Below are 24843 nucleotides of genomic sequence, written 5' to 3' on the forward strand. Positions count from 1 at the left end.
AAGCCTTGCTCATCATCTACTTTTCAATCAAACAACATTAGCCCAAAACCCATCACGAATATTTTTTTCAAATTTTAAAAAAAAACAACGAATTGACCGCCAATTTGTAAACAACCGTAGATTTGAAAATTTTAGGTCATTTGCCGGCAATTACAACATTATCATCATCATCTTTATTTTGTCGTTATAATATACACTCAATAAGAGAGAATAGAGTAGTTGAGAGCTGTGGAGGAAACTTTTTTTTGGAAAATTCTTCGCTTTATACAACCACAGAAGAAACTTTGAACAAAATTTCATCACGTGTTATTGCCATCATCATCATCATTATTTGCTGAGAGTACTTTCGTATTAATTAATAGTAGATTTATTGAAGTTCTCTCTCTATTCGAAATATCATTAGAATTTGATATTGTATTATAAAAAAAAATCATCAACATATTAGAATGGCATGCTTTGGAAAGAAGGAATCTTCTTCATCGTCATCGAAAAAGTCGTCCCATGTCGTAAAGACACCACCAAAGAAAATATTATTGTTGGGAGCTGGTGATTCAGGAAAAAGTAAGTTTTCTATTATTCGAAAGCGTTGTTTACCAATCCACATATTATCATTTATCGGATGAACAACATAGGTACTATTTTCAAACAATTGCAAAGAATTTATAATAATGGTTTTCCTGAGGAAGAAAGAATTCTAAAGAAGAATATTATTTATGAAAATGTGTTGCGTAACATGATGAGTTTAATTAAAGCAACGCATACCTTTCAAATACCTATTCAAAATGAAGATAATAGAGAAAGGTAAGTTTTAATGGTGTGGACCCAATTTTAATATTATTCGAATAGAGCTCTTAAAATTGACCAACTTTCATCAAAGGTTTTATTGTCTATTGAACGAGTTTGGAGTTCGGAACTAGGTCAAGAAATAAAAGCTCTGTGGGAAGATCCAGGAGTGCAAGAAACATTCAAGAAGAAGAGTTCATTCCAAATTGAAGATTCTGCCCAGTACTATTTCGATAACTTAGATAGAATTTGCCAAAATGATTATATACCGACCGAAGAGGATATTGTCAGAGCTAGAATGAAAACAACGGGCTTAATTGAACAAAAATTCCATTCCCATGAGACAGATTTTGTAATGATTGATGTGGGTGGTCAAAGAAACGGTATGTTTTTCAAATCAGTATATTCTAAAATTCCCTATTATTAATTCAGAGAGAAAGAAGTGGATTCACCATTTTGAAGGTGTGGACGTTGTTTTATTTGTGACAAGTATGAGTGAATTTGATCAAAAATGTTACGAAGACGATCAAACTAACAGAATGAAGGAGTCTTTACAATTATTTGAGGATCATATCAATTCTAGATGGTTTACTGGAGCTCAAGTTTACTTGCTCTTCAACAAGTATGATTTATTTGAACAAAAAATTAATACCGGTGTCAAACTTTCTGACACATTTGAAACTTATTCAGGCGAAAAGGATGTTACTCTTGCCAGAAACTTTATCATTAATATGTTTACATCAAAAGATATTAACTCTAAATTAGTGAATGTGAGCTGTGTTACAGCTCTTGATATTACAGAGCTCGGAAAACAAATCGATTCGATAGTGAAATCCATCATTACTAGATGCAATCCACAAATGTCACAATCACTAAACTAACAAGTATTAAAAATCCCATTTATAATATCAAAGTTTCACTAGTTGCCCCAACACTCAAAGTACTGATTGACGCAACATGGACAGTTTCACTGTCTTCCTGTTGAGGTATCAAATTATCCTTGCTTTCCATTTTGTCTTCCGTATTACTATCATTTTCACTAGGGTTTTTCTCAGTGAAATCTGCTGTTTCATTGACACCCTCTTGAACTTCTGAGGTAAGAATTTCATTCTCTGCAGTCTTTTCAATTGAGATTTCTTGTGTTGGGAAATTGGAAGCATTGTCCTCTGGTGTAGTTTCTTGATCTTGGGGAGCTGATTGGTCCACATCGGAAACAATTGCTTCCACTTCTCCAATCGTAATAGGAATATCCTCTACTTTAACTTGATCATTTTCCTCCTTTTCATTGTTGGTGTCTTCTATTTTAGTAGATACTTCATTCTCTTGTAGATTTTCAATTTTTTCAATTGGAGAGGCTATGTCTGAAACTTCGTTTGGAGCTTCTGGGTTAATAACTTCCTGAGATAATGTGTTTTCAATTGAATCCATTTCTGCTGGTAAAGTCTCTGGTATTGTTTCACTGACTTCTTGATGTTGAGTAACAATTACTGGATCTGATTTCATTTCTTCAACATCACTAAATGTTAGTTGGCTAACATCTTCCACCAGAGTGACCTTCTCTTCAATTTCTTCGCTTTTATCTTCAGTCGAATTTAATATCGTTGGAGATTCTAAAATATTAGATTTGTTATCATTTGAGGAGTCTTGTTCTGTTGGACCCTGGGTAATGGTTTCATTCTCAGTCTTCTCTGGAGCAGTGAAATCTGAAGCAACTTTAACATTTCTCAAACCGCTTCCTTTCTTTAAACTAGCTCTAGCCTTTAATAGTGGACTAAGGCTATTCTCTTCATCCAAATCCGAATAACTTTTAGATCTGATTGAGAGTTGTCTCTTCTTGAGGAAATCAACACTTTTAGTTGAAATTGGAGGTGTGGATGGTGTGGTAGGGGTGGAAGGTGTTGAGGGACTGCTTAGTGGACTAGATGGGCTGCTTGGACTCGATGGAGAACTGAGTATTTTGCTCTCTGACTGAATTCTCTTCAAGGTCAATGTACGCTTGAGAGCTTGTTGATTTTTACGTTCTTCCTTATCAAGATCATCTTTTGCCTTCTTGAAATGGTTAATGAAATCCTTTACAATAATTAAAAGAGGATCTCCAGGTAAAGACAGTGCCTCATCTTCTGTAGGATTAAAGTGGAAAAAGTCGCATGCCATCTTGTAGCTATTGTTCAACTTTTCAAAAAGAGATTCTACTTGTGAGACAGATTCGTTACATTTTGATAGGAAACTACTAAAGTTTGCCTCAATCTTGTGATTCTTCTCCTTTTTCTTGATGGTATCAATGTCTGGTTTCTTTGATTGAAATAATTCTCTTACATCTTGAATTTCTTTCAAATCTTGTTGAATAATATCCAATTTTATATTGAATATGTCTGAACTACAAACTCCATAAGATTCAAGTTCAACTTCAAAATTAAATAATTCACTCTTTTCATTCTTTAAGGTTTCTGCTAAAAAATGAACCAGGGTTGTTTTAGGATTAATACTTGACTTGGTATCGCTCAACTTGGGTAAAATGTTCAAGTGGAAACCCTGAGCTTCTTCCAGTTGTGCTTTACCTCTGTTCATATAATTACCTACTTTCAGCAACATGTGCAAAAGTTTTACGAATGACTTTGAATTCTGCAAATTATCTACAGTGTTCAATTTTGCAGTAATGGTGTCACTAATTCTTGTTGTGTCAAATGTTTTCATGTGTTGCATGAGTTGAAGTCTAGTTGGTAGTATTGAAATTTCAGCCAATTTCCATGTCCACAATAAAGAAGGTCTTAGATTGTCAAAATACTTCTCCACAACCTCTTTCTTCTTTACAATTTCCTCAGTAGCTGGAACAAATTGAGAAAGTCCCTTAATTTGATCAATCGTCAAAGATTCAACATTCATAGTATTGATTGCATCCAACAATGTTTTCAACTCGCAATATTTAAAAAGACCATTCACCAAAATTTCTAAATTTCTTGCCAATGATGAATCAATAATGGTGTTCAACTCATCATCAATGGCTTTCTTTGGATTTTTAACTTTGGTTGAAGGAGAAGAAGTCTTTTTTGCAGAAAACAAATTGTCCAATTTTTCAAAGATGGCTTTTTGTTCTTCATCCATTTCTTCGTCCTCATCTTCCAAAACCCAAACTGATTTAACCTTGTCTTTAGTATTTCTAATTGGTTTCCAGTGGATGTTCTTGGTCTTGGAGACCTCTTTTTTGACTTTTGGTTTCAAGAACCCTCCTGGTGGAGGTGGAACACCAGGTGGTGGAGGAATTCCACCCATCATTGGAGGTGGTGGAATGCCAAATGGTGGAGGTGGAATAGTTACCTCAACAGGAGGTGGAGGCAATGTTATGAGAATAGACTTGGGATCTATAATTTCGAATGGATATTTGGGCAGAGCATCTAAATAGTAAATGTCACCATCAAAGTAAAATTCAGGTCTAGTCTTGTTTGAGAAGAGATTCAAAATCACTTTGAGGTAGTCTGGTTCTTCTTTTTGGAGTGGATTTTCAACCAGAGTCAATGCCTCCAAATTATCGAAGTAGGTCAAGGGATAAATCTGATTCCACTCTAGAATGTTATTTCCGTGAAGATAGACCTGCTTCAACTTATCCTTATCACATGCCTGTAGGAGACCTATTACATTTTCCAAGTAATTGTTAGAAACATCCGCTATTTCCAAGTTAGGTAATTTAACAACTGAAAAATAATCTAAATTTTCCAGTAAATTAAAGCTTAGATCCAATACTGTAAGATTTACGGTACATATTGAATTATTCTTTGAGAATTTGATGTTAGAGATTGAATTGTGTTGCAGACAAAGATCAGCCAAGTTTGGTACATTCACACCAGGTAGCAATATTTTGTCAACGTTTGTTTTGGTCAACTTGAAATTCTTTAAATTCTTCCATTCCCTATTTTCCTTAAATATGGAATTGTTAATCTCTGCAATTTCGCAATTTTCTATAGACAAGCCCTCTGTGTGTTCCAGAATTGATTTTCCGAAGCAATCATCATTCTCCATTTTCGAAATTAATTGTGGGCAATCAATGAATATTAACTTATTAGTTTGTGAGTTGACAATTTTATCGAACGAGTCAACAATTACATTCCTGTAGAAGGTAATTTGTTTGAGCTCATTAGAGTTTAAAATTGATCCCAAATTAAAAGTACAAGTTGTAGATTTTCCAGTTATTCTAATCTCTTTCAAGTAGTGGAAATAACTCAAATCTAATGTAATCTTCTCGCTTTCAGTTAAATGTTCAAATCTCCTCACTTTTTTGTAAAATATTTCAATACTCGAAACTATAGTTTTAAACTTGTTCATTATTATCTCCAAGTCATTATTCGTCACTTGGATTGTATCATAGCTATTTACAATATTATCTATAATCCACTTTAAAATTTTGTTCTGATTGGCCTCCCTTTTTTGGGTTACCTCGAAATCTGCCAATTTTTCATTTAACTTTTCCAAATGGTATGTTGATAGTGAAACAATCGTTCCATTATCATATAACTCTTGTTCGCTATTCGCCTGTTGAAGGTAGAGTGCCAGTAATTTAATGACTTTATCAGAGGCATGACAATGTTTTCTATTCGCAGATGTATTCATCACAGTTGTTGTTGTGATGAAGGAATTCATTGTTGACTCGGATGATAAATCATCAATATTGGCCCTAGAAGTGACACTCTTCCTTATAATTGCATCATTTATGTTCATTCAGTAATAATACTAGAAGAAAACTAATGTTATGATGATGATAGAGCACTCTCTGTGGTGTCAATATTATAATCAAGAAATGTCTTCCGAACCAACAAATGATTGACTGAAGTTAATTTCTTGATGTAATTGTGAAGTACTAGTAGAGACTATTTTTATGATGAAGAATAAACAACTTGGTTTTTGATTATCATAACGAGATGATCGGCTTCCAGCATTATGATGATAATTGATGAGAACTCAACCGAACAGCCTTTTCGCTTGGAACCTCTCTCACACAAAGGAATATTAAATCCCTTCAATTCTGTGCAGACCTTCACCTTATTCCTCTCAAATCGTTCATTCAGCCTATTTATAAGTGTTAAGTGTTTTTCTTCCTTAGAGATGCTATTTTTAGAACATAGTTTCCCTCCTAAAGAATTCATGAGATGGCATTTGAAAATCCATCTTCCACTGAACTCTAAAGAATTCTGTGTTCTGGCTTGTAGTTAAACGGGCAGATATTCCCCTGTTTATATCAATCACAAGGCAGAAAAAAACAATATTATTGAAATGTTTGGGAGAATCAATGAGCAAGGCTCTAATACAAGTGGATTCACCTTTTTATCAAATACTTCACAACCAACAACTACTCAACCATTTAGCTTCGGTTTTGCAGATTCTGATGATGGGGACGAGTCACCACTATCAGCCACTACAGAAATAGACTTTGCAAGTAAGTAATAGTTTCACAATCCGCAAGCTCAACAACAGCACAATTGAGCATTAGATCAGTTAGCATCAAGTTATTCCAATGAAGCAACCAATGGAGCATCTAGTCAAACTGGTACTACTTCTGGTGGATTCAACTTTGGATTCACTCCATCACAACCAGCAACCACTACTCAAACTGGATTCAATTTTGGAACAACTGCAGAAACATCCAATTCTACACAATCTTCACTTGTTGGCAATTCAACAACTCAATCTCAAACAAGTAATTTCAGTTTTGGAGCAAAAACACAACCACCATCACAACTAGCCATTACTTCTACTGGATTTGCCTTTGGTACTACTCAATCAAAACAAAGTGGATTAACCCCTTTTAGTACAGCAAATACTGAGCCAACAGTTCGTTTCTCTTTTGGACCCACCAATCTTTATGGCTTTATAACCATTCCAAAATATGGTGGTTATCAAAGTAATGATTTCCATGATTTAAATATTGAAATTTATGATGAAAATGGACTTTTTACTACAATCAAGACTCATAGAATCAAAGTTGGACTAAATGATGGATTATTATCTCAATTGGTAAGGGCTTGTACCAAGAAAAATGACATGTTTACCTTAGAATTAGCAACATCTTTCATTCCAGAAACAAAGTTTGGAAGAATCAAAGCCATTGCTTTACAACATGCTATCAGTTCCTATATTGAATCATCCAAGGTAAAGGCAGAAGATATTTTCCAAGTTATGCTTGTTATGGATTACTTTGGCATTCCAACATTCCAACCCTTAGTCTCTCACCTTGAGTCAACCTTTAAAGATTCTGAATTCTGTGCTCGTGCTTATCTCGGAAGTTTCAACAATTTCTTTTCGACCTATTCGCTCCCTCAATCTTCTTCCTTCTTTTCCTTATTTAGAACTGCATTCAACATTTTAGTAAATGGAAAGGAGCTCGAAAATCGAACAGCTATCAAAGAATTGAACAGACAATTATTTGAAACTCAACTCAAAAAGTCGGTCACTGCAACAGAGTTACCACATATTTTGAGTGCTATTGAAGTTTGGATTTTACATAACTTTTCTTCGTTGAATGAGACACTGTCCTATCAAATTTGCAGTGTACTGGACAATCTCCAAATCAATCAAATCCAAACCATTGTAATGATGATTCAGTTACTAACTTGTAATTCTCCACAATTTTATTTTATTAACTCAATTAGTCCAGAATGGAAATTGAAACTCATTAACAAGTATGCTAGTTGCCAGCCAGTCCAACCACAAACTCAATCAACTCCAATACAACCACAACCACAACCACAACCACCAACTCAACAAACTCCACCAGTACAACCTCCGAAGCAAAATTTCAACCCTCCTCCACAACAATACATTCTACAAACCCCTGGCAAGGGATTTTAATAAAAACTTCCTTGTTAGCAAAAATTGAACTACATTTATTCAGTAATCACCTAGAGTTTTGATTTTCTATTTACGAATGCCTTGGCTCCCTTAACTGTTTCAATATTAAGAGCAGTAAGACCAAGCTCATATTCTCTTTGAAGCTTTTCCTTCATCGATTTTCCGCTATAAGCTGCTTCAAGGGCTGAAGTTTTATCATTTCTCATACAAAGTTGTGGGAATACACATAATTGGTTAGCCAACTTCACAGCACAATCCAATACATTTTCATCCTTAGAAATTATTCTATTGATAAGGCCAATTTTATGTGCTTCCTTTCCATCAATTTCTCTTCCTGTCAAAATCAAGTCCATAGCTCTGCTCAATCCAATTAAAGTTGGTAAACGAATTGAACCTCCATCAATTAATGGAACACCATAACGTCTACAATTGACACCAAATATCGAATTGGTCTTACAAACTCGTAAATCACACCAACAAGCAAGTTCCAAACCACCTGCAACACAGTAACCTCCTCCAATGGCAGCAATAACTGGCTTGGATAAGCTCATTCTAGTTGGGCCCAGAGGTCCTTTTGCTGTTTTAGTTACTGGCTCAACTTGATTCAAATTTCCTTCCGAAACAGCTTTAAGATCTGCCCCTACACAAAAATCAGTCTCGGAACCATATAATATAGCAACACGTGCATTTACATCCTTTTCAAAATCAAAGAATGCTTGATAAAGTTCATCTGCTGTTCTTCTATCAATTGCATTCTTCACCTCTGGGCGTTGAATTTTAATAATTTGAATTGTTCTATCAGATAAAAACGACACTGAAATATTCTTATAATTATTCTTCGGAGCAAGTGGATGTTGTTTATAAATACTTCCACTATTATGATATTTAGTATGATGGTGAGAAGTGAAAATATCTTCCGATGCTAAAAGGCTTTCATCTTGCATTGATGTTTTCATCTTGAAAATTGATGGTGTTGTTGAAGATGAATTATTTCTTCTTGTTGTTGTAGAATTTGCTGCAGCTGATGAAGATGAAGAAGATCCATTGCTGCTACACTCATTCACCGATACTAATAACATTGTTTCATCTTGTTGTTCTCCGAGTTTTTGTGGGAGAAACGAGAGACGCATTTTTTTTTCTTTTCTTTTTGACTTCCTATTTAGGACCTTGGGTAGATGGATTTGGAAAAATATTAAGGGAAGAAAAAGTTGAGAGAATTGAGGATTGTGGAATGAGTGGATGGAAGTAGATGTGGTGAGGAAGATGTGGTGAAGAGAGGATTGTGAATGGTTCAGTAATTGATGAGATTTCCAAGCAATTTGGTCAATTAGATTTTTTTTCAAAAGCTCAATTAAAGTATTTCCTTGTCAAATATCGTGAAAGATTTTTTTTATTCTAAGGTTTTAATTTTAATTTTCCATCTTTGCATTAAATTCTTTCCAATGGCACTTTCTTTTTGGCTGTTGAGTAGAGCATTTGGACTCGAATCCAATCCTTCTGGGTAAGCCAATGAGAATCTTTCAGGAGTTGTGGTTGTTGATAGAGAGGATCTGTTAGAATTAATATATGGAGAATCATTTCTGGTATTTACTCTTGACATGAGTGCAGAAAGGAGATTTTTCGAAAAGAGTGGATCCTTCTTCTCTACCTTAATGAGCTCATCCACAATTGTGTTTAAATGAATCTTTGAAGTTGATTCTTTCAGAGATGGAATGATAATATCCTCTAAAATGTTTTTAGTCTGTACAGGTGTTTGTCCAACAAGGTCTGCCATTATATTTGGTAAACCTCCTCTTTTGATTGTATCTACATTGGGTGAAACTTGTTCCAAATTATTTTGTAAATCCTTTCTGAGAACAACAGTTTTTCTTTTCAGAGTTGAAGAGTCATATTCATCATCACTTTTCACAAATTCGATTGAATCTTGGGATTGAGATTGTTCTCTTCTGGTTGAAGGTGTATTGTTAATTGTACTCACTGAAGAGACACTTGAAATCTCTACGCCTGTACCTGGTGTAACAGTAGTACTACTGCTAAGTGGAGTGATATTTTTCAAACTTGTTTGGTTAGCATTGTTTTTGGAAGGTGTCAATCTGACAGTTTGGTTATTTGAAGATGCTGAATCAGTATCAGAATCAAATTGCCAAAATCCTTGACCATTCTTTTTCTTTGTTGTGTGTTGAGATTCATCTTCATCTGAAATATCATCCAATGATGTATCAGATTCAGTATCTGAATCAATATTTCTCCTTTTAGTAGCACCAAAATTTGGTGGTTTCTTTCTACTTTCATCCCATGCTGATTTTCTCTGAATCAAATCAACAAGAATTGAATTCTTCTTTGCTGATCTAATAAATTTAAGTTTCAGTAATTCACTTGCTGGTAATCTATCTTGTGGATTTTTCTGTAGACAACAAGTGATAAATTCCTTGAATGGCTTTGAGAATTTAGTGTCCTCAAGTGATGGAGGTTCATTCTTTGGAATTAAAAAGATTGCATAATTAGGTGCCATGTGTGAATAGGGTGGAGCTCCTTTAGCCATTTCAATAGCTGCAATTTGGTGTTCAATTAATTATTAGTTAATAAGAGAGAAACTTACCTGTTATTCCCAATGACCAAATATCTGCTTTTTGATCCGAACCTTCTTGTTTAATCACTTCTGGAGCCATCCAATAAGGAGTTCTATATTATCATTATTGGAATATCATTAAAAAGATTGAAAATTTGTTCAATTAAATGTTGGTTGACTAAAGAGATACTTACCCAACCAAAGTGTAACGTTTCTGTTCATCAGTAGCCCCTCCATTCGATAACACTCCAACAACACCAAAATCTGCCAATTTAACTTCTCCATTTTCACCAATTAGAATATTTGCAGCTTTCTATTCATAGTTTCCATTACAAACACCAATTGTTATAAATCATCAAAAAATAGATTGATAATAATATTAATAATAATATTAATAATTACAATGAACCGAATCATCAAGATTATCATTACTTTCTCAAACAACTTTCACTTACCATATCACGATGCATTTTATGTTCATTGTGCAAATATTCGAGTGCCTTTAAAGTTTCCCTCAAAATCACAGCAATATGCTGCTCATCAATAATACCAGGTTTTAATAAATCAGCAACACTTCCACCCACCAATAATTCCATTACAATCCACAAACTCTGTCTCACAACATAACTTCCAAAGATTTTTACAATGTGTTCAGAGTCCATTGTTTTTTGGACGTGAATTTCATGTTGAATATCTTCAATGTCATCAGAGGATTCCAAGTCGATTATTTTGATGGCAACGGGTTGTTTGGTTATTTTATGAATGCCCTTCCTAATGTTGATGATTATTAGAATGTAGTTTCGAATAATGTTGATGATGATTAATGTAGTTAATAATAATATTTAGATATTATTATTAGTATATTTGTATAATGTTCATATTGTTGTAGTGATGATGAATGCGATGATGGGTGGTTAGTTTCGAATAAAGATTAGAATAATAATAATTTAATATTTGTAATTGATTTTAAAAAAAATCTTACCAAACTTCTGCAAATCCACCCTTTCCGATTCTTTGAACCTTTTCATACGGGCATTCTCCATCCATTATGCTAGATTCTCACAACAATAATTGCAATTAGTAATTCGAAAGTGGAAGAATGTCGAACCTAATCACCACTCTTTTTTTTAAAAATGATTTTTGACGGAATAAAAGAAAAGTCAAGATGTGCGATTGTTTTCGTTCTAAATGACGTTGACTTGACCGTTGGTGGATTGATATTTCCTGAATAATAAGTTTAGAATATTTTGTTCGAAACGTGGGAGAGAAGGTTTTTGAATAAGGTATGTTTATTATTTTTGAGGTTTTGATAAGGGTACTAGGACAAAGGCTATGTAAAAAGAAGGTGAATAGCGTTCGGGGCAACATTATGCGAATGATTCGGTTTAGAATAAATGTTATTGTAAACACATTGTGAGCTTTGCAACTTTACAATGCACTCACTCCATCAATAAAAAAAGTGACAGAAGTTTACAGGTTGACCTTTTTTCACAGCAATCCAATCTACCTAACTTCTGCCACCCAGTAATATCTATTATATTTCTAATTGTTTGTTTGCCGAATAGATTGCTGAACAAGTTTCACTGGATGTCATTTCCTATATATTTAAAAAGAATTGTGAGGGAAATATTTTGGTTTTTCTAATTTTTTGATCAGTTTCTTTCCAAATTGAACTTTCTTAATAACAAGTTTGTCATTCAATACAATAATAAGGATTGACATCTAACTAAAATTCATAAAGTAATGTTCATGAGGGCATTACAATTTTTATTAAGGAATGTAGGGAGTCAATTATTTATAATGTGAATTTTAAGTAATGGAATGGCTACGGCCATATCACGATGAATGCACCTCATCCAGTCCGATTTGAGAAGTTAAGCATCGTCGAGCCACATCAGTACTGAGGTTGGAGACAACTTGGGAACCTGTGGTGCTGTAGTCTTTTGCATTTTACCATCCATCTTCTATTTTTTAACAGAACGAGAAATCATACCAGATGAATCCTCACAGTAAAAAATGGAGAAGGATGGCAATACTGGATTCTTACTAAAACAGAAACTCGTTAATAATTCAATAATGTTGAAATGAAGTTTCAATTTCGAATTATAAGAATATATGAAACCAAAATTTGCACCAAGCAATACAGCTTGCCAAATGTTCAATAAATACAATTGGTCCAACCTTTTCAATTCTTCAACAAAACCTTACTGAACCAACAAGATTCTGTCTTCGTTGCCTTCACTGTTCATACAGTCAAAGACTGTAGCGGGATTGTTGCCATATTCCTGGCAGGCTTCCCGTCCAAAATAATAATTGAAATGTTATATGGCCTTAATATTTATTTATCCAAGTGTGCAATTATAAACTTAATCAAGGAACATATGAGGATACTAAGGAAGAATGTAACAGAAATAGTGACATGAAACTCATTTATTTCATAATGTTTCAAAAGAATTGTTTTCCCGAATTATTCCATTAATTTAATTTAAACATTCCTTGAATTTCCTTGGCAGAGTAGGCTCCTTCTAAAATCTTCTTCTCCTCTTCAGTCAATTGAATTTCCAATGCTTGAACATTGAGCTCAACATTAACAGCCTTTGTTGCACCAATTACTGGACTTACAACTCCAGGCTTGGAAAGCAACCAAGCAAGTGCAATTTGAGCTGGAGAAACGTTTCTCTTCTTGGCAATTTCTGAAACTTTTCTCAAAGTTTCCTTATCACCTTCAGTCAAATTGCCCTTAAATATGGTTTGAACAATATCACTATTTTGTCTCTTGGAACCATTTTCAGCAGTTTCGGTTGCATTCTCCTCAGCATTGACAAAATCATGAGCGCGAGCTAACATTCCATTAGAAAGTGGTCCCCAAGGAGTGAGTGAAACTCCTTGATCAACACACAATGGATTCATTTCTCTCTCCTCTTCTCTATAGATGAGATTGTAGAGATTTTGCATGGAAATGAATTTAGTCAATCCCTTCTTCTCAGCATAATGTTGAGCTTTGGCAAATTGCCAAGCAAACATAGTAGAGGCACCAATGTATCTGACCTTGCCAGATTTAACCAAATCATGGAGAGCTTCCATGGTTTCTTCAATTGGTGTTTGTTCATCCCAACGATGGACAATGTACAAATCAATGTCTGTTTCAATTATTCATTTCAAATCACAAGAAGAAATTCAGAAAAAACTTACAATCAAGACCCAATCTTTGCAATGAATCATCAACTGCATGCATAATGTGCTTTCTGGAAAGACCCATGGTATTTGGTTTGCCTTGATTACCAACCATAATGAGCTTTTGTTCACCAGAATGATCCAATGGTCCACAAACTTTGGTTGCAACCACAATTTCCTCTCTTGGAATGTTGAATTCCTTAATGAACTTGCCCAAAATTCTCTCACTTTCACCATTAGAATACATATCAGCAGTATCAAAGAAATTAATGCCCAAATCCCATGCCTTCTTCAAAATTCTTAATGATTCCTCTTCTTCCAAAACCCAAGGAATCCACTTGGAAGATCCAAAGCTCATGCAACCCAAACAAAGTTGAGAAACCTTCAAACCACTTTCACCCAAATTGACGTATTTCATATTGTATTGACTTGCTATTGAGAACTGTTAGTTGTGCAGATAGAATTAAATTCAAAAACTAGTTGTGAATTTGTTTTTTTGTGTTTGGAATGAGAGTTTGGTTTCAAAGCCAAAATTTAAACAGAAAATTTATACTTTTAATTCTGCGCGCATGATTCTGGTTGATTTGTGCTTATATTTGAACGAGCAGAATTATGATCATTATTGAAAGAAGTGGAACTACAAACACGATTCAAAAGATCCTAATAATCACGAATCTTGAGCTTGGAAAGATCATCCATCCAAATGATATTTACACCATGTTGACTTTTTGATGCTGATACCATTACATTTGAAAGTAGTTCACTTTCCAGTTCAAAAAAAAATGAAACCACTACTCTTGTTAATTTTATTTTTTACAATATTTTCCACAACAGGCGCAGCAAACTTTGTGATAACTTCCCCACCTTCCTCTCGTCAAGTGTTGAAATGGCCATTTGCTGCCTGGTCAATTTGGAATTTACCTATAGGAAATAATGCAAGTTATGAATTTGGAAATATTTACTTGCCCAACACTGCAACCATAGAGGCAGATCCTGATATTATTGTATTAAATTCATCAAATCCGTTAACACCAATCTATTATTCATCAGCAGCTTGGACTGGGGCTTCACGTTGTCAGGCATCAAGTTCAACAATTATCACAAAAGTTCCCTTCCCAAGTGATTTTATAGTTGCATCAGATGGAAGTAATTATTCTGGTGCTTTTTTAATGCCAGATAATGTGACAATCGTACAGACTCAACCAATTTGTCATTGTACTAATAGCACACAAACTTCAAATGTCACAACACTTACAAAAACTATCAGTGTCAGTATTTATGGAGATGGCGCTTATGGATCCCATGGAGGTTCTGGATTATCATCCATTGGTGGTACACTTAGATTGGGAGAATTAATTCCAGACTCCAATGGAACTGTTCATCCAGTACGTCATGCTTTGAAAGGTAATCTTTGGGCTGTTTACAATTACTACAGAAATGGAAGTGCTGTTTCGAGCTGTTTCAGGTGGCCAGCAACTGGTTGTGATGGATATTTTGCTGATGGTAAATCAGATCAATATGGAGGTACTAATCCATATGTTCGTCCTGGTTCATTGCTCGCTCTTAACACCAGTATTAATATTAACAATTTGGGATTAAAAACAATTCCAGGATTGGCCATAGCTTGGACATTACAAAATTATGGAATGTATTTGGCAGATGATAGTTATTGGAATGCAGCTGCTTTAGAAACAGAGATATCTCCAGAGGGAAATTATGTAACACAATTTAAAAAAGCATGGAATATGGATTTTACTTCAAGTACTAATGCTTGGGCAGTTGACGTTCGTTCCTTATTTAGAATGTTATCAGTTGTTAATAGCTGGAATAAGAATATGTGGTTGAATGTATCATCTTCCAATGGTACATTGGGCGCTGGTGGAGGATTTCCATTACAGAGCTGGGCACCACCATTTGCAAATGATTCTAATATTGCTACACCTGTTAGTAGCAGTTTCATCCATACGAGCTCTAATTCTCCAAAGAATTCAACCCTTGCAAACAATCAAAGAAGTATTAATGCATGTAATTTAACAACAATAATATTGGCTATAGTTTTAATTATTTTGTGCATTCAATGGTAACTAAACAATAAATTGAATGAGCAATGGTTGTTTTGAACAATGTTTTTAGGCGACCTAACTACTAATCTTTCACAGTAGATTAAGATTGCAGAACGATTTATATGATTTATATTACGAAACTTACTTACATGGATGGCTACGGCCATATCACGATGAATGCACCTCATCCCGTCCGATTTGAGAAGTTAAGCATCGTCGAGCCACATCAGTACTGAGGTTGGAGACAACTTGGGAACCTGTGGTGCTGTAGTCTTTTCTTTTTGATCCTTTTCATTGTTTTTTATAAATTGTGAATTAGTATGAATTAACTTCCAATTTATTCACCACCAATTAGCATTTCTGTGGCACAGATATTTCATACGATAATTACACGCCATAGGTGTTCTAAATCGTGACTATGCCTTTGTGTCCATATTTCATTTCCGATTTATCAAAACCACAAGCAAAATTCATGGAAATTCTTTTATTCTCTATTGTTTATGGCAAACCTGGCCAATTATCAACATATTGAATTTTAAAATCTGGCCAATTATCAACAATTTGAATCTTATAATCAGGCCAATTATCAACAATTTGCCATTTTCCAACACTATCAGGCCAATTATTGACCTTTTGAACCTTGAGATCTGGCCAATTATCAACAATTTGGACTTTGTAATCTGGCCAATTATCTACGAATTGAATCTTACCATAAATTTTGGCAATTTGATCTTTGGAAAGTGTCATTTCTTGTTTTTTTATTCTGTTGTTTTGATCAACACGGATATCACACCATGTGATGATTTTAAAGGAAAATTAGAAGTGTTACATAGCTGTTCGATTTCACAATAGTTCCTGGTTGATCTTCGAGGATTTTCTGACAATTGTAAAACGTATTTGCTTGTTGGAATTGAAGTTACATATTACATTGTAAAATTGGTTCAATCTGATTGTTCATGAATTGCTGCACTGTACAGAATCTAACACCAAAAGTTTTCATTTCAGGGCTGCAAAATAATTTCCTTGATCATCTGTAAAAAAATGAACGAATTGCTAACTACTACCAACAACCACAAGAACATTCTCACCTATTTTTATGCACCCATCAATGATTGTACAAATATTAATTCATCATCATCAGCATCGGAACCATTTTCCAACAAACATGAAAAACATGAGGATGATGATCTTAATTTAATTGCTAATAAATCGACAAAAGTAGTACGAGATATTTTCCTATTTGAAGAATGGAGATTAATTGCAAGTTTTTTGACGAGGAAAAATTGTTTTGGAGGCTTGGCAAGTGTAAACAAAACTTCAAGATTGGCAGTTTTAAGTGTACATTTTATTAGAAATAGTGCAGTGATTAAATCATTTGCACTTCGTTGGATTTGGGCACAAACTATTGATAGTTATTCCGATAAATTACCAAATAATAGATTTATTGAAATATTAAAACCACTTCAGGAGGAATATTATGATTTGCACCAATTTATACAAGATCCAAATCAAGAAAAGAGTGAAAATTACTTTCCAATACCAAATTATTATTCACGTAATCTTGTAAAGGCAGCATGCAGTGTTGGAAATAACGAAATTATTTTACAATTAATTGAAAAATCATTTTTATTTGATTTGAGCACAGTAACACCATCAAAGTATTATGATTTGGCATTCTTGAATGGACATTATGATACAGCTGTTGCTTTTGCTAAAACTTTACTTTTAAGAAATGGAGAATTGGATATTTCCAAATGTATTCCTCAAATAATTTCTCCATTCATTGCACCAATTGAATTTGAAAATCAATATCAAATAGTCTATCAATTATTTAACAGATCTCAAACACATTATCAATTGGGAATTAGTAGAATAATTTATGAATTATTACATTCACAACTTTTACAAACATGCCATGAGGAAGCTTCTAAAATTGGTTGGACTAATTTATTAGATATTGCTCTTTTTAATTTGCATTTCCCACAACTATTAATGCGAAATGATATTGAGTCAGTTCAATTTATTGTTGGACGTTTATATCAAAATAGAAAAGAAAACAATACTCTTCCATTATTTTCAAATGATTTGGAAAGAATCCTCATACAAATACAATCACTGGATCAAGTTGATTTTCTTGTATGGTTCTTTGAATATATAGGAAGTTTGGGAGAGTTGACATTATTATCGGATTTAATATTTAACAATTTGAATACTATTTTAACTATTAATACTAAATTTTTAGATATTTATTTGAATCAATTTCATGGAAGACATGTTGAAAATGATGAAAAAAGACTCTATGAATATATGGATGGTTTGGATACCAACTATCTTAATTTGATATCTCTTTTGGGAATTACTAAAATACCATACGAGAGGATTGCAAAACATTTAAACTCATGTGCACAGTACTATTTGGTTAATTATGGTAATGTAATTGTTCAATATTATGAACCAGAAATTGCAACAATCATCTTTAATAACATTCAACTCTTCCTTGATGATACAAAGATTCATCCAAAGAAACGTTCGCTCTGTTTAACACCAAGAGTACAAACAGATCTTGTTAATTTATTTCTCAAACAGGAGATTGTAGATTGGAAACTAATTGTAGAATTTATTGAAAAGAATCCATTCATGTCCAATTTTATGGAAATTATAATTTCAAATGCCTATGATTCGTTTACAAGAACAATATTGGATAGAATTTACTCAACTTCAGACTCTGAGAATTATTCATCCAGAAGAAGATTTATATTCAAATCCTTTACTAGATATATTGAGAAGGATGTTTATGACTTTTGTGCCTTGTTAATGTTTGCATGCACAGTTGAAAAGAGTTTTATGAAAGCTTTGATAGAAAGGAATGAATTTTTAATATCAAAGATTCATGCCTCATTTGAACCATTTCAAAATGTTAGTCAAATGATTGAAAGATGGAACGATGGTTCATTTGAATTAATTTCACATGATTTGCCTGTTTTGGACTGTCTTTGTAATAGTTCGTTGAAGGTATTTGTAAATGCTATTGGTTCTCTATGGCCACTTTCTAATAATTTCCTCAGTTTGACATTTAAAATTCTCGATGAGTCATATGAACCTATCGTAAGAAATAACATTAATGATATTAGAAACATTATCCGACATTTCATTACATCAAGTCATGATATTGATATTATAACATCATACTTCAAAACGACAATTCATCAGGAGGAAATTTTAAATGTTCTAATGGGATTACCACTATTTACGAAAGATAATTTGTTAAATATTTCAACATCGGTTTTAGCAAGAACAAAATTAACACTTTCAAGTTTAGATACGATTGTTAACATTATTCACGATCATTTTGATGATGTTCTAGAACAAAAATTCAAAGATTACATTACCATTCCACAAGATAATTTATCACAACTCATTTCTATCAAATACCATCCAAAATCAATATCATTACTTGAAAGAATTTCATATAGACATTTATTTGAACCTTCATATTTGTCATTCTTTGAACAAATTGAAAGTGTATGTGGAAGAGGAAGTATGGTTTCATCTGATAGTGCACAAGCCTATTGGAATGCATCCAGTGACCCTTATCTCTTGTTAAATGATAGAGATACTATTATGAATCTACTTTCAAAATATGAAACTATTCCTAAAACAAGCAAGTGGAGATCAATTCTTACAGGTCTAGTTAATCATGGATTTATTGATGAACTATTGGAAAGATTAGCGGAAAAAGAACATCGTAAACCAATTCTTTTTGAAAATTCTCCTCTTTTCACTTTAACAAGTTCATTTGGAAATATTTCTACTTCTTCTGAATTTCTACAAGAAAATAGAAAGAAGGAACAACAATCAGAAAGAGAAAAACAACTCTCCTATGTTCAAGCTCCTCCTCTATTTAATTTTACTTTTGATTTTGGAAATTCCAATAATAATAATAATAATAATGGAAACTCATTTATTTTCCTTTCTAAGAATGAATCAAACAGTGGAAATAGTAGTAGTGATGGTTTGGAATTACACTCATCTAAAGCACCCCCAACTAATTATTCACACACAACATTACCATTTAATCAATACCTACAGTTCAAGCAATAAATGAATTTATTTTACAAGAGAATAAAATGTTGAAGCAACGTATTGCGAATTCTTTTTCCTTCACCATAAAGATAATAGCCGTATTGAGAAAAAAGTGACAGAAGGTTCAGGCAGATCTTTTCACAGCAATCCAATCTTCCTGATTTCTGCCACCCATAGAATACTTGGTATATTTCTTAATTGTTTGTTTGCTGAATAGATTGCTGGTATTATTAGTAAGGATAACAGTTCCAATATGTTTTAAAAGAAATGCGAGAGATATATTTTGGTTTATCTTTAATTTTTTTGATCGTTTTCTTTCCAAATTGAACTTTCATTAAGGCTGCAAAGTTGGTATGCTAAATGGTTTTATTAAATCAATTAAATACTTAGAATAGAAAGGTAATATCAGAAAATTTACCAGATAAACATATACTCCAAAGGTTGTTGAAATATCTAGTTAATTGATAACCTTTCGAATAGATAAGCAAGCACGCTGTATGTGCAACAATACCTATTGACTGGTAAGTATGGTGTGGGAAATATTCGGTAATATCAAACTTAGTACTTTTGGATACCATATCGAAGAGCAGGACATTGGGATGATTCTTTGGTACAATGATAAGTGGCTCCTTAAATAACATTACACTCTCAACCTCTGTCCCATCGAATGGATAGATTGAATCTATTGTCCTATTTCCATACAGTTTAAACGTACCATCTTGAGCAGCCACAAGTGTCTTATTCGAAGAGCAAGAGAATGATCTAATTGGATAATCTAGCGAAACATAAGTAAATGATCCAGGAATTTGACGATCCGACAAGGTTTGTCCACAACTTGATGAGCCAGCAACCAAAAATCGATGATCTTTCAAATAGGCAACAATGTGAAAATTTCTCCCTTGATATCAACTATATCCTCATCTGATATGAATTGAGAAGTATTCCAATCTAAACGCGTAATGGTGGCATTTGAAGAGAGCCAATTCTGTCCACTGATTCTAATATTTCTCCTATTTATCACACAACAAGAAAATGAAAAGCAACATGCAATATGAGTAATTTTCTCTTCATCTTTTGGCTCAAAAATCATTCTGACATCCACTCCATTACTATTCCCCAAACAATCATAATCGTTTGTACCCTCTCCATAGAGCAATGTCTTGCCACCTCTTTTCAAATCCTTCACCAAATAAATACTACAAGATGTATAGCTATCAATAAATGTTACCAGTAACCCCTGATCAACTCCAAATTGTTTAATAAATTCACCAGAGAGTTCTTGTTCAAAACCTGCTGGACGATCCTCTGAAGATTTCCAAACTCTTCCCGAATTAAATAAAAGTCTAATTTTTGGTGTTGGGACTCCATAGGCTATTCCTTGAATAATATGCTCATTCGGAAGATGATCTTGTATTAGGTAGGATTTTAATTTTTCTCCAGCGAGATCATCATTAGGTTTGTATGCATAGTAAATGATCATTTTTTTTGTAATGACTTTTGATTTAATTCTAAGAATGATATAAAGTGCAAAGAGCTAATTGAAATTCAATGTTAGAATTAGCATGTGGGATCATCAATAATCATCATATTCATAAGACTTTTCTATTCCAACAGAAAAAGGTCAAAGTTTAGAATAAGTCAAATTCCTACTGGAATGGTTCATAATTTTATTACAAAGATCCTCCCTTTTAAAAGGCCGTTCTAGTTCACATTTAAAACATACGTCCTAAACTTGCATTTCTTCCTCAACAAAATAGTACGCACGCTCAAAAAACAATATTTCAACTCTCATGATAGTACACAATAACAAACCATTAAACAAAAAACACATTACTCTAAAACACATAAAAACAAACACATCAGAACAATGGCTATTAAAGTTTATGGATATGCTGCAGCACTTTGCACTCAACGTGTTTTGGCAACATTGAAGGAAAAACAATTGGATTACGAATTGATTGTTGTTAATTTGGCCTCTGGAGAACAAAAGCAAGCTCCTTACATTGAAAAACAACCTTTTGGAGTGATTCCAGTTCTTGAAGATGGTGAATTCACTATTTATGAATCACGTGCTATCTGTAGATATTTGGAAAACAAGTACAAGACCAGTGGAAATCAACTCATTCCAACCAATCCTGAAGAATTGGGTTTGTTCGAACAAGGTGCTTCTATTGAAACTTCCTATTGGGATCCAAATGCTTCTGCTATTTTATTTGAAAAAATTTTCAAGGCCATGAAGGGTTTAGGTGAAGCCGATGAATCAAGAGTTAAGGTTGCAAGTGAAAAATTAGCTCAATATTTGGATGTTTACGAAAAGATTTTGAGCAAACAAGAATATATTGGTGGAAATCAATTTACTCTTGCTGATTTGTTCCATCTTCCTTATGGAAGTCTCTTGTTCGTGCCTCAAGTTAATTTTGGTCATTTGTTATTGGAACGTCCACATGTTAAAACTTGGTGGGAAAAGATTACTTCTAGACCTGCATGGCAAGAAGTTGCTTAATTGCGTTAAATTTGTAAATTAAAAATATTTTTTGTAAACTTTACAAAATTTACTCATCGAAAAGTTCCTACACTATACGTAAACATTCAAATCAATTGTTTCTTGAATGCGTCAGTATTTCTCTTTCAAAAAGAACTTGAGAAATAGGAGAGCACTATCAATTAATTTGTGAATCTTTAAACACCTCTCTGAGTATATTTTCAGCAGAGTATCTCAATGATTCATTTCTCTCTTTTGAAATCAAATTGCTAACTGATGAATTTGTAAATTTTCAAAATATCTATAATTTACAAACATTTCCAACTTATTATAATCTTTCAGAATTTTTTGTATCTTAATAATGTCTTTGTTGACCACTCCAAAAGGTACAACTAGGTCTGAAATCTTCTTGTTGTGCATACATTTGACATCCCTTAAATGCCTCCTTTTCCATAGCTGTAATTATTGAAGTATTTGGTAAGACTTTTGTAATTGTTGTAATCCAATTTTCTTCCGGCTTAACAACTATCACAGGAGTATTCGTGGAAACTAGCAATTGGTTAAGAGATTTTTTAAGCTCCTTTTCTAATGAATTCACAATGCAACTATCTCCATCAAATGATTGATAGTTGGCAACCTTACTAATGGTGATATGTACATCCTTCTCTATAACAACACAATTTGGAATGTTATGGTAATAAGCTATCATTACATGTCTTGATATGAAGCAAACAGCTGGTACTTGAGTATTGAGAGTCACATTAATGAACTGTGCAAAGTTCCTCTTTTTGAGAAGGTAGGGTGGGATTGAAATTAACAGTGGATGCCTTGGTGAGATAACTATTTGATCACAAATTTTGGAAAAGAATGTTCCAACATTAAGTTCATGGATATGTCGATAATCGTCATCAGGATCATTTAGATAATCAAATACAGACCCTTGATGGGATCCTATTTTACCAATCATAGCATCAGAGTAACTGTAAAAATTAAAGCTATAATTGAGGTGTTAATATTAGTGAATGAAATTAAGATTACTTACTGAACACCACTGTTTCTGCCAACGTATGGTTCCACTGTGTTTGGTGTTTCAACATTGAAAAGGCCATAGGTTGCCATCTCACTTGTAAAATCGATGCAAATAGCTTTGAAAGAATGTTCTGTGAAATTTCGAACTCTGACATGATGATACCAATCAATAGGTATGCCACTTTCACATAATTTACGGAAAGTGGTGCCATTCCAATATTTTTGATAGACTGATTTCCAAATAATTGGTGATCGTGCAAGTTGATTCAAATATCTATTCAATGGTAAAACTATTGAGCATATTTCACTCTCCTTAAGAAAAGAAAATACGGTGAAGATAATCTCTTCTGGAAGAATTGTCAAATTGTTTTGCTCGATATTCTCTACAAGACCCTCTGGAATAAAGTAGTGTCTATTCAAAAGATATTCAAAGGTCTTTCCACTATCAACTAGCATCTGTTGTCCAGCTAAATAACTTTCTGAAGCAGCATAAACATCTCCATTCTTTTCCAATCTTTCGCTCTCTTTGAATAATTGGCCAATTTTTTGATATGCCTCTGATTGCTCGAATTTTTCATCTCTTGGAATTGATAAAGAATCAACTCTGAGATACATAATTTCAGTTCTCAAAATATACTTGGTTCCTTTTGTTACAGGACAACCTTCATGATAAAAATCCTGATTGAAAAGAGCCAATTGACCCAATGATGGTTTTAAGGTATGCAAGAGACTGTATTCTTCAAAGTCAGAGTCTGTCTTTGTTGGATCATTGTAAAATCTTGTTTCTCCCCCTTTAAAATCCTGATTCAGATAGATCAGTAATGTGTAAATACTTCTCTCATGCTCACTCCTTCTGAATTGACCATCAGTGTGTATTTTGAAATACTCTCCTGGTTCATACTTGCTTAATCTCATCATTTCATTAATTCCACAAGCTTTCCATTCACCTCTGCTATCCAAACCATAAGGAGTAATCAATTTTCCAATAGCATCTAAATCAATCGTCTCTTTGAGACGTTCAAATATTAGTTTTGCAAACTCCTTATCAGTAATCAGCTCCCTAGAAGCATTTCTATACTCCTTCGGATATTCATCTTCCAGGTTCTTAAAATCATTACACCTCTTGATCATATCATTACACTCTTCACTGGTAAAAAAGTTCGGAATGGCCATCAATCTGTTCATACAAGTCTGATGGATTGGATGTTTTACTTTCGACAGCTTGGTCTCAAATGATCGGGATGAAAATTGAACAATTTCATGGACTGGCAAAAGATCGCCTGGCTCAATAATAGAAAACTTTGTCTTGTGGCGAATATCGCGTTCCTTTCCCCTCGCATGTTTGTTTCCCATCTCAAAAAATTTGCGTGGTTTTTACAAGGTGAATTGTTGCTGAATTTTTTTGTTTTGGAAAAAAGTGCGCAAGTGATATGTGAAGGAACTTTAAAGTACATGATACGGCTAACATTTGTTCAACTAAATACATGTTCTTATCAACATACACTGTTGGTGTTCCGAGTTGAAATCAGATTCAATAAAATGAGGAAACAGCTGTCCTGTAAAACATTGTAACAACACATTGATTCATGAATAAGAAAAAAGTGAGAAAAAAGTGACAGAAGGTTCAGGCAGAGCTTTTTTCACAGCAATCCAATCTTCCTGATTTCTGCCACCTATAGAATATTTGGTATATTTCTTAATAGTTTGTTTGCTGAATAGATTGCTGGTAATGTTAGTAAGGATAACATTTCCAATATGTTGTAAAAGAAATATGAGGGATATATTTTGGTTTATCTTTAATTTTTTGGATCGTTTTCTTTCCA

General features: G+C 33.5%; 10 protein-coding genes across 10 annotated transcripts; 4 read left to right on the forward strand and 6 right to left on the reverse strand.

Annotated features, from left to right (window-relative positions):
* The first annotated feature begins 87 nt into the window (after positions 1-87).
* Positions 88-1687, forward strand: NAEGRDRAFT_81338 (guanine nucleotide-binding protein alpha-1 subunit). The gene is made up of 4 exons (XM_002671884.1): positions 88-561; positions 633-801; positions 847-1166; positions 1216-1687. Exons 1-4 carry the CDS (start codon positions 447-449, stop codon positions 1662-1664), a joined length of 1053 nt encoding a protein of 350 aa, XP_002671930.1. The 5' UTR covers positions 88-446; the 3' UTR covers positions 1665-1687.
* On the reverse strand, positions 1684-5415 carry NAEGRDRAFT_52512 (FH2 domain-containing protein; the record flags this gene model as incomplete). Its single annotated transcript, XM_002671957.1, has 1 exon — positions 1684-5415. The coding sequence occupies one exon, from the start codon at positions 5413-5415 to the stop codon at positions 1684-1686; it is 3732 nt and encodes a 1243-aa protein (XP_002672003.1).
* Positions 5416-6045: 630 nt separating this feature from the next.
* Positions 6046-7620, forward strand: NAEGRDRAFT_72916 (nucleoporin nup98; the record flags this gene model as incomplete). Its single annotated transcript, XM_002671885.1, has 2 exons — positions 6046-6208; positions 6293-7620. The coding sequence occupies 2 exons, from the start codon at positions 6046-6048 to the stop codon at positions 7618-7620; spliced, it is 1491 nt and encodes a 496-aa protein (XP_002671931.1).
* Positions 7621-7670: 50 nt separating this feature from the next.
* Positions 7671-8750, reverse strand: NAEGRDRAFT_81339 (enoyl-CoA hydratase/isomerase family protein; the record flags this gene model as incomplete). Its single annotated transcript, XM_002671958.1, has 1 exon — positions 7671-8750. One exon carries the CDS (start codon positions 8748-8750, stop codon positions 7671-7673), a length of 1080 nt encoding a protein of 359 aa, XP_002672004.1.
* A 238-nt stretch (positions 8751-8988) lies between these two features.
* On the reverse strand, positions 8989-10851 carry NAEGRDRAFT_81340 (uncharacterized protein; the record flags this gene model as incomplete). Its single annotated transcript, XM_002671959.1, has 4 exons — positions 8989-10170; positions 10220-10302; positions 10384-10502; positions 10645-10851. 4 exons carry the CDS (start codon positions 10849-10851, stop codon positions 9011-9013), a joined length of 1569 nt encoding a protein of 522 aa, XP_002672005.1. The 3' UTR covers positions 8989-9010.
* Positions 10852-12664: 1813 nt separating this feature from the next.
* On the reverse strand, positions 12665-13781 carry NAEGRDRAFT_60892 (uncharacterized protein; the record flags this gene model as incomplete). The annotated part of the gene is made up of 3 exons (XM_002671960.1): positions 12665-12964; positions 13013-13329; positions 13382-13781. The coding sequence occupies 3 exons, from the start codon at positions 13779-13781 to the stop codon at positions 12665-12667; spliced, it is 1017 nt and encodes a 338-aa protein (XP_002672006.1).
* Positions 13782-14145: 364 nt separating this feature from the next.
* Positions 14146-15447, forward strand: NAEGRDRAFT_72920 (uncharacterized protein; the record flags this gene model as incomplete). Its single annotated transcript, XM_002671886.1, has 1 exon — positions 14146-15447. One exon carries the CDS (start codon positions 14146-14148, stop codon positions 15445-15447), a length of 1302 nt encoding a protein of 433 aa, XP_002671932.1.
* Positions 15448-16467: 1020 nt separating this feature from the next.
* Positions 16468-19547, forward strand: NAEGRDRAFT_81341 (uncharacterized protein; the record flags this gene model as incomplete). Its single annotated transcript, XM_002671887.1, has 1 exon — positions 16468-19547. The coding sequence occupies one exon, from the start codon at positions 16468-16470 to the stop codon at positions 19525-19527; it is 3060 nt and encodes a 1019-aa protein (XP_002671933.1). The 3' UTR covers positions 19528-19547.
* An 830-nt stretch (positions 19548-20377) lies between these two features.
* NAEGRDRAFT_72922 (uncharacterized protein) lies at positions 20378-20989 on the reverse strand (the record flags this gene model as incomplete). The annotated part of the gene is made up of 1 exon (XM_002671961.1): positions 20378-20989. One exon carries the CDS (start codon positions 20987-20989, stop codon positions 20378-20380), a length of 612 nt encoding a protein of 203 aa, XP_002672007.1.
* Positions 20990-21850: 861 nt separating this feature from the next.
* NAEGRDRAFT_81343 (prolyl 4-hydroxylase alpha subunit family protein) lies at positions 21851-24410 on the reverse strand. The gene is made up of 2 exons (XM_002671962.1): positions 23034-24410; positions 21851-22986 (listed from the first exon to the last, which is right to left on the reverse strand). Exons 1-2 carry the CDS (start codon positions 24371-24373, stop codon positions 22347-22349), a joined length of 1980 nt encoding a protein of 659 aa, XP_002672008.1. The 5' UTR covers positions 24374-24410; the 3' UTR covers positions 21851-22346.
* Positions 24411-24843: the final 433 nt, after the last annotated feature.

Source organism: Naegleria gruberi (genome assembly GCF_000004985.1).
Source record: "Naegleria gruberi genomic scaffold NAEGRscaffold_57, whole genome shotgun sequence".
Lineage (NCBI taxonomy): Eukaryota > Heterolobosea > Eutetramitea > Acrasida > Naegleriidae > Naegleria > Naegleria gruberi.